General features: G+C 46.6%; 1 protein-coding gene across 1 annotated transcript; it reads left to right on the top strand.

The window, feature by feature from the left end:
* Positions 1 to 2109: 2109 nt before the first annotated feature.
* Positions 2110 to 10096, top strand: LOC146060467 (uncharacterized). The gene is made up of 2 exons (XM_083173700.1): positions 2110 to 4172; positions 6723 to 10096. The coding sequence occupies exons 1-2, from the start codon at positions 2537 to 2539 to the stop codon at positions 7610 to 7612; spliced, it is 2526 nt and encodes an 841-aa protein (XP_083029826.1). The 5' UTR covers positions 2110 to 2536; the 3' UTR covers positions 7613 to 10096.
* The last annotated feature ends 5983 nt before the right edge of the window (positions 10097 to 16079 follow it).

The following is a 16079-nucleotide window of genomic DNA, read 5'->3' as shown; positions in this document are numbered from 1 at the left end:
CATAGTAATTAAGGCTGAAAAATGACGTTAGTCCATCAAGTTCAACCTATCCAACTTGTAACTACTGACTTGAGTAAGTCATAGCTATAGGATTCCCTTAGTGGCCAATAATGTATCCAGTTTTGATTTAAATTCATTAACAGTAGTTGCTGTAATCACCCCCAATTTTACTGCTCTTTTACTGTGACTTATTTTGGAACAGGAGAAAAAAGGGACTGCTATGTGGGGTGTGCTCCCCACATAGCAGTCCCTTTTTTCTCCTGTTCCAAAATATTGTATACCTGACTGCTGGGAACAGCACCCCCTCATTGATCAAATAGATTGGGGCTCCTCTTCAAACATTGTATCCAGTTGGTGTGCAGATGTGCAAAAGGCTCCCCAGTGGAGCGAATGTGTCTGCCAGCCATACCCTAACTGTATGTATGATACTTTGAATGCTGTCTGTACCCCACTGTTTTCTAACAAAAATGATAAAACAAAGAAAAATTAAAAAAATGAATAAAAGCAAACAAAATTTTTTTTATGTCTGTACTACAACTGTGTATACGGTAGAAACATAGAAACATAGAATTTGACGGCAGATAAGAACCACTTGGCCCATCTAGTCTGCCCCTTTTTTAAACATGTTACCTCAAACCATATTTGATCCTTATTTTTTTGTAAGGATATCAATATGCCTATCCCAAGCATGTTTAAATTGTACTACTGTATTTGCGTCTACCACCTCTGATGGTAGGCTATTCCACTTATCTACTACTCTTTCTGTGAAGTAATGCTTCCTCACATTTCCCCTGAATCTTCCTCCCTCTAGTTTCAGGTCATGTCCTCGTGTTCTGTTGCTCCTCTTCCTGTGAAGAATGTCTCCCACCTGTACCTTGTTAAAACCCTTGATATATTTGAAAGTTTCTATCATGCCCCCCCTTTCCCTTCTCTGCTCTAAAGTATACATACTTTATCATAAGTATCTTTTAGTCTTTCCTGGTACGTTTTGTGATGTAGGCCATGCACCATTTTAGTTGCCCTTCTTTATACAGTCTCTAATGTATTTATATCCTTTTGGAGATATGGCCTCCTGAACTGAACACAATACTCTAGGTGAGGTCGTACCAATGACCTATACAGTGTCATTATTACTTCTTTCTTTCTACTGCTGATACCTCTCCCTATGCAACCAAGCATCTGATTTGCCTTCTTCATTGCTTTGTTACATTGCCTACCTGCTTTTAAGTCACCTGAAATAGTGACATCTAGATCCCTCTCTTCCTCAGTAGGTACTGCGACTGTTGTCGGTACCCCACTGTGTATACGGTACTGCAACTGCTGTCATTACCCCATTATGTATATGGTACTGTGACTGCTGTCTGTACCCCATCTATTAATACGGAATTGTGACTGCTGTCCATACCCCATCTATTAATAGAGTATTATGACTACCGGCCATACTCCAACTGTGTATATGCTACTGTGACTGCACCATTAACACAAGTTAAAAAAAAAATAATAGAAAAAAAACCAAAAAATAAAATAATTATGTGTATATGGTAGTGCGTCTGCTGTCTGTATGCCATCTATTAATACGGTACTGAAACCTCTGTCCATACCCCACTGTGTGTATTATATTGTGACTGCTGGCCATACCCCACTGTGTATACGGTATTGTGACTGCAGGCCTTAAACTCACTGTGTATACATTAATGTGACTGCTGTCTGTACCCAACTGTGTATACATTACTGTGACTGCTAGATGTACCCTGTTTATTAACGGTACAGTGACTGCTGTCGTAACCCACAATATGTTGGCAAAAATGAGAACAAAATATAAAAAAAACAATAAATATTGAGATGGTCCAAATTGACTGGAAATCAGCAGAAATTAATGTAATTGAGATTAATATTAACGTAGGAACAAAAACAGGGCAAAATGTGGTGATTTTAGCGGTTTTTATAAAAAAAAAAAAAAGATCCAAAGCCAACAAGGTCTGTTTTGCAAAAGCAAATACACATCAAAACCAGAGGAAGATACAGGTCCAAGACCAAAACCATAAAAAAGAGGCCAGCGCACACTAAAATTAATAATGATTCTAATAGCAAGTTGTCATGATCAGACTGTAGAAGCCAGCTTGTCTGGCTGAAAACAGCATAAACTCACCTGGCTATTGGCAGGAATCCTTAGCTCACACACTTGATCTGGGCTTGAGGGTTCGGCTTGTCTTGATTGACGGGTTGGCTGATTTGAATGACGGTTCAGGATAGGCTGGTGGAGGTCAGAGGTGGAGATTGATGGGGTGATGTTCTTGGTTCCAGAAGATTCTGCCTCTTGCTTCAGGAAACGTTGGGACTGTTAAGTACAGACAATTGTTAGCCTGTGTAGAGATTTGTTATTTCTATATAATTTTCTCTCCCTATCGCTCTTCTTTCTCACCCTATTTCTCTCTCTCTTACTGCTAAGCTATAATCCTATTACTTTAATCTATATCCTACAATATCTATACCCCTTTTCTATACCCCCCTTAAACTAGCCTCAAGCCCTGTGAGAATGCCTGCTAGGCCTAAGCGCGCTGCGGGGGCTCCCGCCAGATATGCCGCGCTAGGCGAAGCTCCAGGCTCCTACAGGGCCAGAGCCAAGCCTCCTTGCAGGGGTGACGAGCGGGGGCTATCCCCCTCTCCTCGTCGCAGGACTGCCGGAGCGCAGGCCGAACCGCCCGCTCCGGCAGTTAACATAGGTCTGACGGGCAGGTCAGGGCGGCGTGGCGGTGCTGCCGGAGGCTCAGGAATCCCTCCGGCAGCCCGCCCGCGTCAATCAAGGGTGAGGGGGCGATCAGATGGCGGCGCCCGTCCCCACTGTGAGCCGGCGCCGGTCCCCGCTAGGCCTCGCCGCGTCACGCGGCGGAGCTCAGGCGCTAGGCCTGAAGCATCCGCCGCAGCGGGGGAGGCGGCTGGGGCTGGGCGCCGAGCGGCCAGCAATCAGTTGAGGGCAAGAAAAAGGGGGAGAGCGGCGGGGACGCCGGCGTCAGTGCCGGCGTCCTTCTCCCCAGACGCAGCAGCCAGCACGATTAATAAGCGGAGCACAGGCGCTAGGCCTGTCGCTGCCGCAGTAGATGCAGGGAGGGCTGGTGTAAAAGAAGGGGCACAGCGCAGCGGTCAAAGGACCGCTGCGCGCCCACTTCAGAATAAAGGTAAAGCAGTACCTAGAAACAAGGTAGCTAGGGGGTTAGACAGAGGCAAGAATAAAAATGGCCGCAAGGGTGATGCTTACCACTGTGAGGAGGGTGTTGCAGGCACTTCTGTGCCTGGAGCGCCCTCTGCTGGAGGAAGGGAAAATTGCAGGAGGTCCCATAAAAAAGGAAGAAATGGCAATGCAGCAGCAGCGCCATCTGGTGGCAGTAATAGTAATAGCAACCCCAGGGGGAAATTTATTGAGGACATGAGACATAAGTTAACTCATGCCGAATTTGAAATGTTTAAGTCTGCCGTAGCTACATGGCAGGATAATAGCGAGGATTCGGATGAATCCTTATCCTCATGCGGCGAGTCAGACGAAGTGGATTCGCTGAGCAGTGAATCCGGTACGCAAGAGCAAGCCCCATTGGCCGGTTCAAACGAAGAAGGCGGGGTTAGTGAAAGGGACTTGCAAAGTGATGCAGGAATGAATCCGGTCGAGGAAGTTAGAAAATCTAACGCCAGATCTAGACGGACAGCGAGGAGAAGGTTGGTCGCAGAGAAGGCAAGGGAGAACAATATGGCGCCACAAAGCGCCAGAACGCAACCGGGTCGCTCATATGCGGACGCGGTTGCCGGGAGAAACACGGAAGGTGACACCGTGTCATTAGGGACATCGGCGCTTACATCTATATGCGCAGCGGTGGTGTCGGCAGTGGCTCCTCTGTTAACCACCGGAACAGGTGGGCAGGGAAAAACTGACCCTCCGGCAACTTTGGAGTCAGTATCTGACCTCATAGCCAAAGCAATAGCTCCAACTATTGCTGCGGCACGAGGGGACAATGTTATTTCCTCTGCTGAAAGGGTATCGCCGAATGTCCCAACCGTGATGGGGGTTGTTAACGAACCTCTATTGACAGGTCAGGATTCCGCCGAGCGAACCATGGAAGGACATTCTTCAAGCCGAGGAGGAAGTGATCGTAGAAGAAGGAGGGCAGCATCGTCTGATACTGGTGAGTCCACAAATGATCCTGACTGGACTGGGGAAGATAATACAGGGTCCAGCAGTGGGGGGTCAGATGATTCATCGGTAGAGAAGAAAGCTAAGCGGAAAAGATCTGCAAAGTCTCGTAAGAGACGGCGCCGAGATGAAACCTCTGATTCCTCATTAGCATCGACGTCTTCCGAGGATAAGTCATCTTCGGACGGCGTCGTGAGGAGACGAAGGCGGAAGAGGCGTAGGGAATATAGGTCCCATAGCTCCGGGTCCTCCAATGTATCGGTTGAGTCTGATGCAGTGCAGTGCGCGAACACCGCTGTTAAGCGGGGTTTGCGTCCTAGGGCTAGAGATAGGATCAGAAAGGGGCGCTATGTAGATATCTTTGCTTTAACAAGCAAGGATAGGCGGGCCCTTCTAGCCGCAAGGAAAAAAGGACCCGCTAGCGAGGATGCATTTCGCACTTATAACAACTGGGTAAGGGGCATACTAATTTTTGCGGCCTGTTATTTAGAGACACATCCAGATGAATATGTGAACCTGGTGAGATACCAGTTCCTTATTCATAAACTCTACACCTCTTACGTCGGTCCCGGTTGGCGGGTCTATGACGAAGAGTTTAGGAGGAAACAGCATGGCCGGGAGGTGTACGATTTTGGTAAGAAAGACGTAGAATTATACGGCGAAGTCGCCGAATCGGCTACACCTATTAGGGCTCCTGAGAATAAGGGGTGGGTAAGGCAGTATGGGAGCAGGCCTTACAATAATATTAATAAGGGAAGTAATACGAAACATGGCCATGGTAGGTGCTACTCATTTAATAATGGGCAATGCAACCTGGGTAACCGGTGTCGTTTTCGGCACCTTTGTATCAGATGCGGAGGTCAACACGCAATCAAGGATTGCACAAAACCTCCAACTGGTGGGGGAGTTGGGGGTCAGTCCACGACGAAACAAAGCCGCGGTCCAGCGGCACCTGTCATTGGATAGAGCCCCTACTCCAATTGTATTGGTCAGGATGTTACCATGGCTGGAACGCTATCCGGACAGAGATGGAGCAATATTTTTGCAGTCCGGATTTTCAGAGGGTTTTCAATTACCTGTTTCCGCTCCAATTAGTACGGGTAGTAAGGGAAACTTACGCTCTGCCATGGAACACCCTGACATAATATCACAAAAAGTTGAAGCCGAGGTAAAACTAGGTCGAATGGCAGGCCCGTTTGCAACACCACCAGTTGAGGGACTAATTTTGTCCCCTATTGGGGTGGTTCCCAAAAAAGTTAAGGGAAAGTTCAGGCTGATTCAGCATCTTTCTTGTCCTAGAGGGTCGTCCGTCAATGACGCCATCGATGATGAATTGTGCACCGTTAATTATTGTTTATTTGAGGATGCTATAGGCATCATTAAAAAAGCTGGTCCTGGCGCCCTCATGTGCAAATTGGATGTTGAGTCAGCTTTTAGACTATTACCTTTGCATAAGAACGCATTTCGGTACATGGGATTTAAATTAAATGGGGGCTTTTACATAGATAAATGTTTGCCCATGGGTTGCTCCATTTCATGCGCTTATTTTGAGCGCTTCAGCACATTTTTGCAGTGGTGCCTGCAGGAAGTGTCGGGAGTTGACAGCATTACTCATTATTTGGACGACTTTCTTTTAGTGGGTCCTCCAAATTCTGACCTGTGCCTTAGTTTACTAGAAGCAGCGCTTGAGTTATTTAGGGATTTCGGGGTTCCCGTGGCAGGGGAAAAAACCGAGGGACCTACTACTGATTTGGTGTACCTCGGAATCGAAATTGATTCCGAGCGAGGTCTGTGTAAACTTCCACTAGATAAAGTACACCGGTTACATGACGAAATAACTTATGCCATCGCGGCTGCTAAGTTAACACTTAGACAGGCTCAATCTTTATTGGGCCTGTTTAATTTCGCATGTAGAGTAATACCCATGGGCAAAATATTTTGTAGAAAGCTGCAGCGAGCGACCGTCGGGATTCGGAAACCCCACCATTTTCTACGTCTATCTTCAGAAATGAAGAGGGATCTGAAAGTGTGGGAAATGTTTCTGGATAATTTCAACGGCATATGCATATGGCAAGCTCCAGCCGTTGCAAATGCGGAGTTGGAATTATATACGGATGCAGCAGGATCTTCCGGATTCGGCGCATTTTATGCGGGACGTTGGTGCGCAGAGGCTTGGCCCGAATCTTGGGCACGAGACGGCATGACCAAGAATATGCTATTATTGGAAATATTTCCAATAATGGTCGCCTTAGAGCTCTGGGGCGCAGAATTGGGAAACAGGGAGGTTGTCTTTTGGTGTGATAACTTAGGGGTGGTCCAATCCATTACACAACTAAGGTCAACCTCTCTCCCAGTTTTGCGCATTCTTGCACGGATAGTGTTGATGTGCTTGGCGAACAATATTACGTTGCGAGCCAAGCACGTCCCTGGCGTACTTAATGAAGTAGCAGATGCATTGTCCCGTTTCGAATGGGGAAGATTCAGGCAACTTGTGCCGCTAGCCCAGAAGTATGGTGAACAATGTCCATCTTTTTTATGGCAGGTGCCTCTGGAGGGGTAGAGGAGCTGGCCCTGCGGTCGCTAGCGCCAGCAACATTTAGAGCTTATCTGGCCTCATGGGAGCGCTGGAGCGAGTTCTTGCTGGAACAGGGTGGCACAGGTAAGAGCTATAAGCGTCTTATTAATGCCTATGTATGGAGCCTGTACACGGAGGGTAAGTCCAGAAGTTTTGTTGGACGCTCTCTGGCAGGCATATCATTCTTTTTGCGTCTTGGTGGGAAGAGAGACATCACCAAGTCTTTCTTGCTTTCCAGGATGCTAAAGGGATGGGCCAGAGCCAGGCCGGTTTTGCCCGACAGGCGACGGCCGATTGATGCCAGCCTGTTGCGTCGAATCTCGAGGTCCCTAAGAGTGATTTGCTCAAACGATTACGAGGTTCGACTTTTCAGGTTGGCCTTTGCCATGGCGTTCCATGGGGCGTTCAGAGTAGGCGAGTTGGTGTCCGCAACCAGGGCATCTCCCTCGCCTATGCTGTTCGGCCACGTCGACGTGCACCACGACGGTTTATGGTGCAAGATTCAGCGCTCAAAGACCGACGTAGCGGGCAGGGGGCAGTGGGTCCATTTGGGTCGGAGTAGCGACCGCCGGATTTGTCCGGTGGCGGCGGCTCTGGCTTACTTGGAGTTGCGCCCTCAATTGCCCGGGGCCTGGCTGATGCACATCGACGGGTCCCCACTTACTAACTTCCAGTTCAGGTCGGTTTTCAGGCGCTGTATATTGCATCAGGGTCTTTCTCCAGCCGACTTTGGGACACACTCTTTTCGTATCGGCGCCGCTTCGGCAGCCGCTGCGGCGGGTTGGTCTCAGGTCGACATACGAGCACTCGGAAGATGGCGGTCTGGTGCATTTAAGCGATACATCAGGCCGACATAATCCAGTGAGCCCATTTGAGGAGTAGCCGCTCGCCCAAACACGCTTTAGTGTTTGAGGGGCCTTGAGGAATTTTTTGTGTTATCACCAGTCTTAAATTAGGCTCTAGCCAACTGGTGGAAGATTTGTGTTTTTTGCCTCAAGTCAAATCGGGTGACCCACCCCCCCCCCCCCCCACCCCGTAGAATAGGGTACAACGGGTAGGGATTATACATAATTCAAGTGGGTCAATAATCAAATTAGTCTTAAATAGATCACCTAAATCACATTCCTAGTAGTTATCAACGATTTAATATAGAACTGCAAAATCACCTTTAAGGGAATCTCCCGGGCCCCCCTTTAAAATGTTGCCAGATGTTTGCCATTATTTCAAATTTTCTAACGGTATATATCATTTCAACTTACAGGTCAACGCTTGGACACCAATATGATTTGGATGGTGGGGCATTCATTTATTTATTGGTTGTCCTTGTCCCAGGTCACCACGGATACGGAACGTTTCCCTGAGACGCGATTTATCCGTTGGCTGGGGCGTAGAGGTATGAGGTGGTCCGCGTTGAGGGGTCTCTTGGATGAGTCAGTTAGGGCGTTTGGTTACCCAATGTTTGTCATCATCCACTTGGGGGGCAACGACCTCACGCATAATTCCGGTCTCAATATTCGATTTGAGATTAGGAATTTATTGCTGGACCTGATCAGAGAATGGAGATTTTGCCGTTTCTTCTGGTCAGAGATTATACCTAGGAGGGTTTGGAGAGATGCACTCAATCCGGGCGCCATTGATTTGGTACGTAGGCGGATCAATTCCGTAGTCGGCAGGGCTATAGCAACGGAGGGCGGAGTGGTCGTCAGGCACGAGGCCATATCCTTTAGAAATGAGACCCTGTACAGGCCGGATGGGGTGCATCTCTCTTTAGTCGGGATGGATTTGTTTTTCCAGAATTTAATAGACGCATTGAGAAGTTTAGAGGTTTAGATGAGGGAGTATTCGAAATTAGGTTGGTGGCGGGTCAGTTCAAGCTGAACTGATATGGCGGAAAGAACGGTAATTAAATTAGAGCTGTATTTACACTTAGATGCTGGTTGATGTCGGGATCTGGGCATCACCGACCCAGGTGGGCCCACATCTGGACCTTAACGATCATCTACTTCGGATAGCGTAAATTCTGGCGGACATTTGTAGTTAGGGCAGGTGGCCCAATTTTTTGATGACTCGGGCAGAGTGGTGAGCTCTGCCTTAGTGCTATTTGCGAGGTCAGGGGCAGAAGCAGAAGGTCAACCCCCTGGCCTTAAGGGCAATTGGCCCCCTTTTGAAAAGTCCGCTTCATAATTGAGCCATTGTCTTGGACGCTGGCAGGTGGCCGGTCCTTGGCAATTAAGGGCAATTGGCCCTTAGATCCGGAGTTTGTTATTTTTATTACTTTGTTATTTTCCAGCAATGTTATTTATTTTGCATGCCGTTCTTTGCCCGCCACCTTAGTTAGAGCAGGGACATAAATTTTAGTTAGATTCAAATAGGCCGCCCCTGCTCAAAATAAATAAGCCGTCCCCTTTAAGCCCATTCAGTTGTACGCGTCTTTATTTCTTAGATAAGTGGGGTGAGTGTGGATGAATGCCTATGTCTGTGTGGAGTTTAAGACTGTAGAAGCCAGCTTGTCTGGCTGAAAACAGCATAAACTCACCTGGCTATTGGCAGGAATCCTTAGCTCACACACTTGATCTGGGCTTGAGGGTTCGGCTTGTCTTGATTGACGGGTTGGCTGATTTGAATGACGGTTCAGGATAGGCTGGTGGAGGTCAGAGGTGGAGATTGATGGGGTGATGTTCTTGGTTCCAGAAGATTCTGCCTCTTGCTTCAGGAAACGTTGCCCTCCCGCCCGCCCCATTTATTAGTCAGAATTAGTTGTTCAGAAGTTGTTTGCATTATTCGTTTAGTTGTTGTCGGCTTAATTTGTGTTGGCGGAAAGAACGGTAATTAAATTAGAGCTGTATTTACACTTAGATGCTGGTTGATGTCGGGATCTGGGCATCACCGACCCAGGTGGGCCCACATCTGGACCTTAACGATCATCTACTTCGGATAGCGTAAATTCTGGCGGACATTTGTAGTTAGGGCAGGTGGCCCAATTTTTTGATGACTCGGGCAGAGTGGTGAGCTCTGCCTTAGTGCTATTTGCGAGGTCAGGGGCAGAAGCAGAAGGTCAACCCCCTGGCCTTAAGGGCAATTGGCCCCCTTTTGAAAAGTCCGCTTCATAATTGAGCCATTGTCTTGGACGCTGGCAGGTGGCCGGTCCTTGGCAATTAAGGGCAATTGGCCCTTAGATCCGGAGTTTGTTATTTTTATTACTTTGTTATTTTCCAGCAATGTTATTTATTTTGCATGCCGTTCTTTGCCCGCCACCTTAGTTAGAGCAGGGACATAAATTTTAGTTAGATTCAAATAGGCCGCCCCTGCTCAAAATAAATAAGCCGTCCCCTTTAAGCCCATTCAGTTGTACGCGTCTTTATTTCTTAGATAAGTGGGGTGAGTGTGGATGAATGCCTATGTCTGTGTGGAGTTTAAAGTTCACGCCAGTCCCAATTCCTGTTTTATTTATTATTTATGGATGGCAAGGATTAATATTATTCCAGTGAAACATTAAGCACTGCCCTTTAGGCAAATATCTATATTACCCAGCTGTCTGCCACAACCTATTGTATCAGTGCAATAGGTCTGCAAATTACTTTAGTTACAATGGTGTAGTCTCTGCAATACATACTATACTGTAACTCAGTTAATTAGTCTCTCAATAACTATAGTTCTAGAGTTGCCTACGTGATTAATAGTTTATTTAAAGACTATGGGGCAATTCTCTTTCACAGAAATGCAGTAAAAAACCCTGTTATCTCACATTCAGCTTCATAAAATCTCCAAGATAGGATTTAGGGCCTGATTCTGGTTCACTTGCAAAAGCAAATTCTTTCTCACTAATGGACAAATCCATGTGCACTGCAGGTGGGGCTGATGTAACATGTGCAGAGAGAGTTACATTTGGGTTTGGTTTGTACTTCAAACAAGGGTAGCCAATACCGGGATCGGTGGGATCCCTGAATTTGGCCCCCCAAAAACGCTGGGATTTAAATCCCGGGATTGGAGTTTTCACTACCGGGATTTCTGATAAGACTGCACATGCGCAGTCTAATGCCAGACATAGTCTGAGCACTCGCTCAGACGCTACCTGGTTGTTCCAGATGACGGCTTGTGGCTTTGCACAGCATGACGGTCAGAGGTCAGGCTGCGCAGGCCGAACAGTCGGTCCGAATTCCGGGATTAAAAAAATGCCCCAGGATTGGATTTCCTACTTCAAACTGATATCTATAATGCATTGTAAAAATAAAGCAGCCAGTATTTACCCTGCTCTGAAACAAAATAACTCACCCAAATCTAACTCTCTCTGCACAGCTTACATTTGCCCCACCTGCAGTGCACATGGTTTTTCCCATTTTGAGAACAAATTTGTACTGCGATCAGATCTGAATAAGGGTCAATGTCCGTTCTGAAATATATGTATCATCTCTCTCTCTCTCTGTACACACACACACACACATATATATATAACCCCTGATGAAGTCCTGAGGACGATACATGTTGGGAAATTCTTTCTACATACCTGAATCAGGCCCTTACCACAGAGACAACAAATACTCTCTCCCTCTCTGCCAGGCACAAGACTATCTGTCCTATAGAATCCATTTCAGTCTCCTTAATCTCATATTTAAGGCTCTCTCCCTTTCCTCACCCCCATACATCTCTGACCACATCCCCTCCACATTGTTTAAAATAGCCTTCATCCTGCCTGCTTCACCCATGAACAGGTATCAGCTAGTACTACTGTAGTAGAGAATTTGTTTATAAGTCTGTATACGCACAATTATTTGTTTATTATCGTGATTGCATTGTGATGTTATGCACTATATATCCTATTTGTTTGAACCCTATCTTTATTAGCATATTGTAAGGCACGATGGACCCTTTGTAGTGCCCTATAAATAAAAAAGAAAATAATAATAATAATTATTATTATTTTTATATTTGCAATAGAGATCTGGCGCTTGTTTTGTAAAAGTGTACATTCAACTTTTATTTTTTTCAGTCTGTTTTTTAACTGTGATCTGTTCGTTTTTGTGAAACCACAGTGAATTGTTTACAGCTTAAAGAGATGTTATTTAATAGCCCAGTTTTTTCAATCTAGAAGTGTATTCAACAACATTGAAGGCTTCCAAGGCCATTTGTCAAGATGTCTTGTTAATGCTCTTGTTAATGGTAAATACAGTATAGTGGTCACGAGAATGATGTCAGTATTGTATAATGGTTAATAAGATCATTTCTATAGAAGATGTAAATAAAAATGTTCTCTGTATAATATAAGGGTCATTAGACTATTATCTGTATTGTACCAGCCACTGGCATAGGTGTGCCAACCCTTATGAACACCTCCCTGCTGCTAGCAGCAATCCCTTTTACCAAATACTTTAGAACTGTATTCCATTTAAAGAAGCGCCCATCAATCAATTATTTGTGTTTTGCATTGTTGGTACTTTTTACCTTAAACGGCGGGGGTAAAAAATCACGGGCATCGCGGGCATCGCGGGTACATAAAAAACGGGTGCGACGCGATGCCCGCGATGCCCGCGATTTTCCCGTAGGGATCAATGTTAAAACTGTGATTGGACGCGATTTTACTGTTAAATGCCTCAATGCCCGCGATTTGGCCATAGGAAACAATGTTAAATGGGCCACAGAGCCCTAATAGTGCCCTTGAACTGTGAAATGGCCCCCACAATTGTTAACGCCACCCCACGATCAACGTCAACCCGAAGCGTGGCGAGCGCAGCGAGCCCGCGAGGGGCGGCGGTACGCGTCCTCCGACCTTTTCATACCCCCACTATCCACGTCGGCGTGGAGTTGAGAATAGAATAGTGTGGCGAGCGCAGCGAGCCACCGTGCCCGAAGCGTGGCGAGCGCAGCGAGCCCCGCGAGGGGACGCGGATACCTTCACAGGTAAACGCGTCCCTTCGCGGGCTTCACAGGTGTCCGCGTCGCCATGGACACCTGGGAAGCCCGCGAGGGGACGCGTATAACTGTGAAGGTATCCGCGTCCCCTCGCGGGGCTCGCCACGCTTCGGGCTCGGTGGCTCGCTGCGCTCGCCACACTATTCTATTCTCAACTCCACGCCAACGTGGATAGGGGGGGTATGAAAAGGTCGGAGGACGCGTACCGCCGCCCCTCGCGGGCTCGCTGCGCTCGCCACGCTTCGGGTTGACGTTGATCGTGGGGTGGCGTTAACAATTGTGGGGGCCATTTCAGACTTCACGGTGACTATTTGGGCTCTGTGGCCCATTTAACATTGTTTCCTATGTAAAAATCGCGGGCATTGAGGCATTGAACACTAAAATCGCGTCCAATCTCACTTTTAACATTGGTCCCTATGGGAAATCGCGGCCATCGCGGGCATCGCATCGCATCCGTTTTTTAGTGCATTCGATGGTCGCGATGGTCGCGATGGGCGCCGTTCTAGGTAAAGAGTACCGCATTGTTAATTGTACTAGACCATTGTCATATCACTACATACCTGCATCATCCATATATGTTTTTGACTTTATTTGCATGTACTGTTACACAGAGTAATTAGAAGATTAAAAATGTAATCGACAAAAGATTATGGTGTGGCTGAGAGAAGTGTTAGACACACCGAATGGTCGGTGATAGACATGTCCAATAGGTGGTGCTAGGCACACCCCTTTGATGGTACACCCCCTAATAAAATGTTATGGCCACTGGTATGTTTTCTATAAATTGAAATTAAACATAGATAGATGAGGAAGGTGTCAGGGGCACTTTAATAGAGGAGGAAAGCCAGTGTGCAGAATCCTCTGTTTGGGACCCTCCTCTCTCGCAGCCGCTGCACATAACATAGCGCAGTATAGTCTGAGCTCTAGAGGGCTCAGACTCTACTGTGTATGCACAGAACTCCATTAAAATGGAAATGCGGCCATTGTTTCAGCGGTTCTGCCTTCACCATGGGACTACAGTGGGGCCAGTATTAATGGGTTCAGTGCGCATGGTGTGAGCCTCCCTGAGACTCAGGGGCACGTGTGCACCTTGGCAAAACCTGGTTACACTGCAAGTGGGGTAGATTTAAAATGTGCAGAAAGATTTAAGATTAGAGAAGGACGTGTCCAAACTCAAAATTGCAGTATTTGTGGACTACACGTGAAAGTATACATGTATATAATATGTGCACCCTTGCATCACAACATAGTATATCTATGTAAAAACTTATTTGCTATTTAACTCAGATTCAGCTCCAGAATGTATCTGTAATATACCCAGAGGACAGGTCTTAGACCAGGGAATGACGGGCCTAACAGAGCAGTGGCATAGCTACATATGTGTCAGACCCTACGGCGGCTTGGGGGAGCAGCAACGGCAGGGTCTGTGGTGGGCGTCGCTGGCTGAACTGATAGGTGACCCAGGCAGCAGTGAGCGCTGAGCTGGTCCACCCTGTACATATCTAATTAGTGGGGACCCAGTGTAGTGCATATTAAATGTGCGGGTCCCCGCCCTGTGCATATGTAATGAGCGGGTCCCGCTCATTACATATGCACAGGGCGGGGACCTGCTCACTAAATATGCACTGCGCCGGGTCCCCGCTCATTAGCTATGCTTGGAGTGGGACCAGCACAACGCTCACTGCTGCCTGGGCCATCTGTCAGTTCAGCCAGTGGTGCCCGATTAAAATGTCTAGCTACGCCACTGCACTAGAGGAATGTCTTGGTAGTGGCTCATACTTTGGCGGTGTGGTCAGTCTTTATAAGGTTTCCATAGAGCAAGCTGCTTTACCTCCCTCCTCCCTCCCATTAAGTACACTGCCAGGCCCCAGCAGCAGTGTGATTGCCTTCAGGGCCTCTCAAGCCACAAAGCCCAACAACAGCTCCATCTCCTGCGCCCTCTATAGTTAGAGGGTCTAGCCATATCTGTCCATCTATGCCCCCTCACATCTGTCTGTCTATGACCCCCTCCTGTCCGGCCATCTATGCCCTCTTCTGTCCATCTGCCTGTCCATCTATGCCTGCATATGAAGTTCTGTCTCTGTTTGTCCACCCATGCCCCTGTCAATCTATCCGACTATGCCCCCTCCCGTCAGTCCATCTATTTCCCCCTATTTGCTCTATCCATCCATTTGTCTGTCTATGCCTCCTCTCCTATGTATATGCCCCATATGTCTCTGTCCATGCCCCATCTATAAATCAATGCCCCCTCCTGTCTATCCATCTGTCCATCTATGCCTCCATCCTCATCCTGTGATGTAGTCAACTAGCATCTATCTTGCTTGCTCCTTCTCCCTCCCTCTCCCCTGCTCTCTCTCCCTAACATTCTCTTTCTTGCTCCTTTCTTTCTCTCTCCCTCTTTTTTTTCCATGAAAACACACTCTTTCTCTCTCTCTCTCTCTCTCATTCTTTTTGTCTATCCTACTTCTCTATCTCTTCTCTTTTCTTTTCCCCCTGACACCCACATTCTCTGTCACTCCCATCACTCTCCTGCTCCTAAGGGACATTGTGATGACAAAGGCTTGAGGGTTAGGCTTTCAAGATTTTGCTATGGAGCTCAAAAATGTATAGTTATACCTCAGGTAATTTGTATAATGTGTATTCAGGTGCACAGTCTGGAACCTGATCCCTAGTGGGGCCCTCCATGGCTTTTCCCATGTACCCCTGTGGGACAGTCCAACCCTGTATAGAGCTCATTAAAACACTGTCTGCAATGTTCATTGTATTATATATTGGTTATATAGTCAATCTGGTCTGTAGAATTTGCACTACATTACATACTTACTAAATTGGCTGTGTAAGCATTTGATTATACTTTATCAAGTAACAATTGTTCTAATATTTCATTAGCCGTGTAAAACCATGCTTACATTTTATAATCTATACCCACATTGTTGTACCATATTTATTTTTTCATGGCAGTGTGCCCAGACCTTTTGCAATATTTTAAGATGGCGTATTGATTAGCTAGTGAGGGGCATAACTAGATATTTATAGACCCCCATAGCAAAAGTTTGTAAGAGCCCCCTATTTAGCAACTGATGGGCCCCATAACTTCTGCACCCCTTGGACCTATGGTAGTTACGCCCTTGGCTAAAGTTAAGATAAAGAAGTTTTAGAGTTTGTTTATAAATTATCTTTATAAAATGATTTCACACATTCTATAAAAATAGAACTTAAAAACTGAACTATAAAAATACAGTATGCATGAACTCAAACCATGGTGATCACGTGGCACAGTCTGAATTAGTCCTTTATGCTATGAACATATGAAACGCATAATCCTCTGCTACTAACAGATGTGCCTTTCTATGCAAAACCTCATACATTGACATTTTCTTTCTATTCGCTATGTAGATATATCCTGGATAAGACAGT

This window comes from Crinia signifera, chromosome 2 (assembly GCF_055691185.1).
Source record: "Crinia signifera chromosome 2, ASM5569118v1, whole genome shotgun sequence".
In the NCBI taxonomy this organism is placed as follows: domain Eukaryota; kingdom Metazoa; phylum Chordata; class Amphibia; order Anura; family Myobatrachidae; genus Crinia; species Crinia signifera.
The sequence above is the reverse complement of the archived record's forward strand: the minus strand, read 5'-3'. Positions and strand labels throughout refer to the sequence as shown.

Bases quoted from the DNA above. Each gene is read 5' to 3' on its own strand.
- LOC146060467 (XM_083173700.1), top strand. From the start codon at position 2,537: ATGCCTGCTAGGCCTAAGCGCGCTGCGGGGGCTCCCGCCAGATATGCC. The intron at 4,173-6,722 runs GTGAGTCCACAA...TTTTTATGGCAG, and splicing joins GGCAGCATCGTCTGATACTG to GTGCCTCTGGAGGGGTAGAG.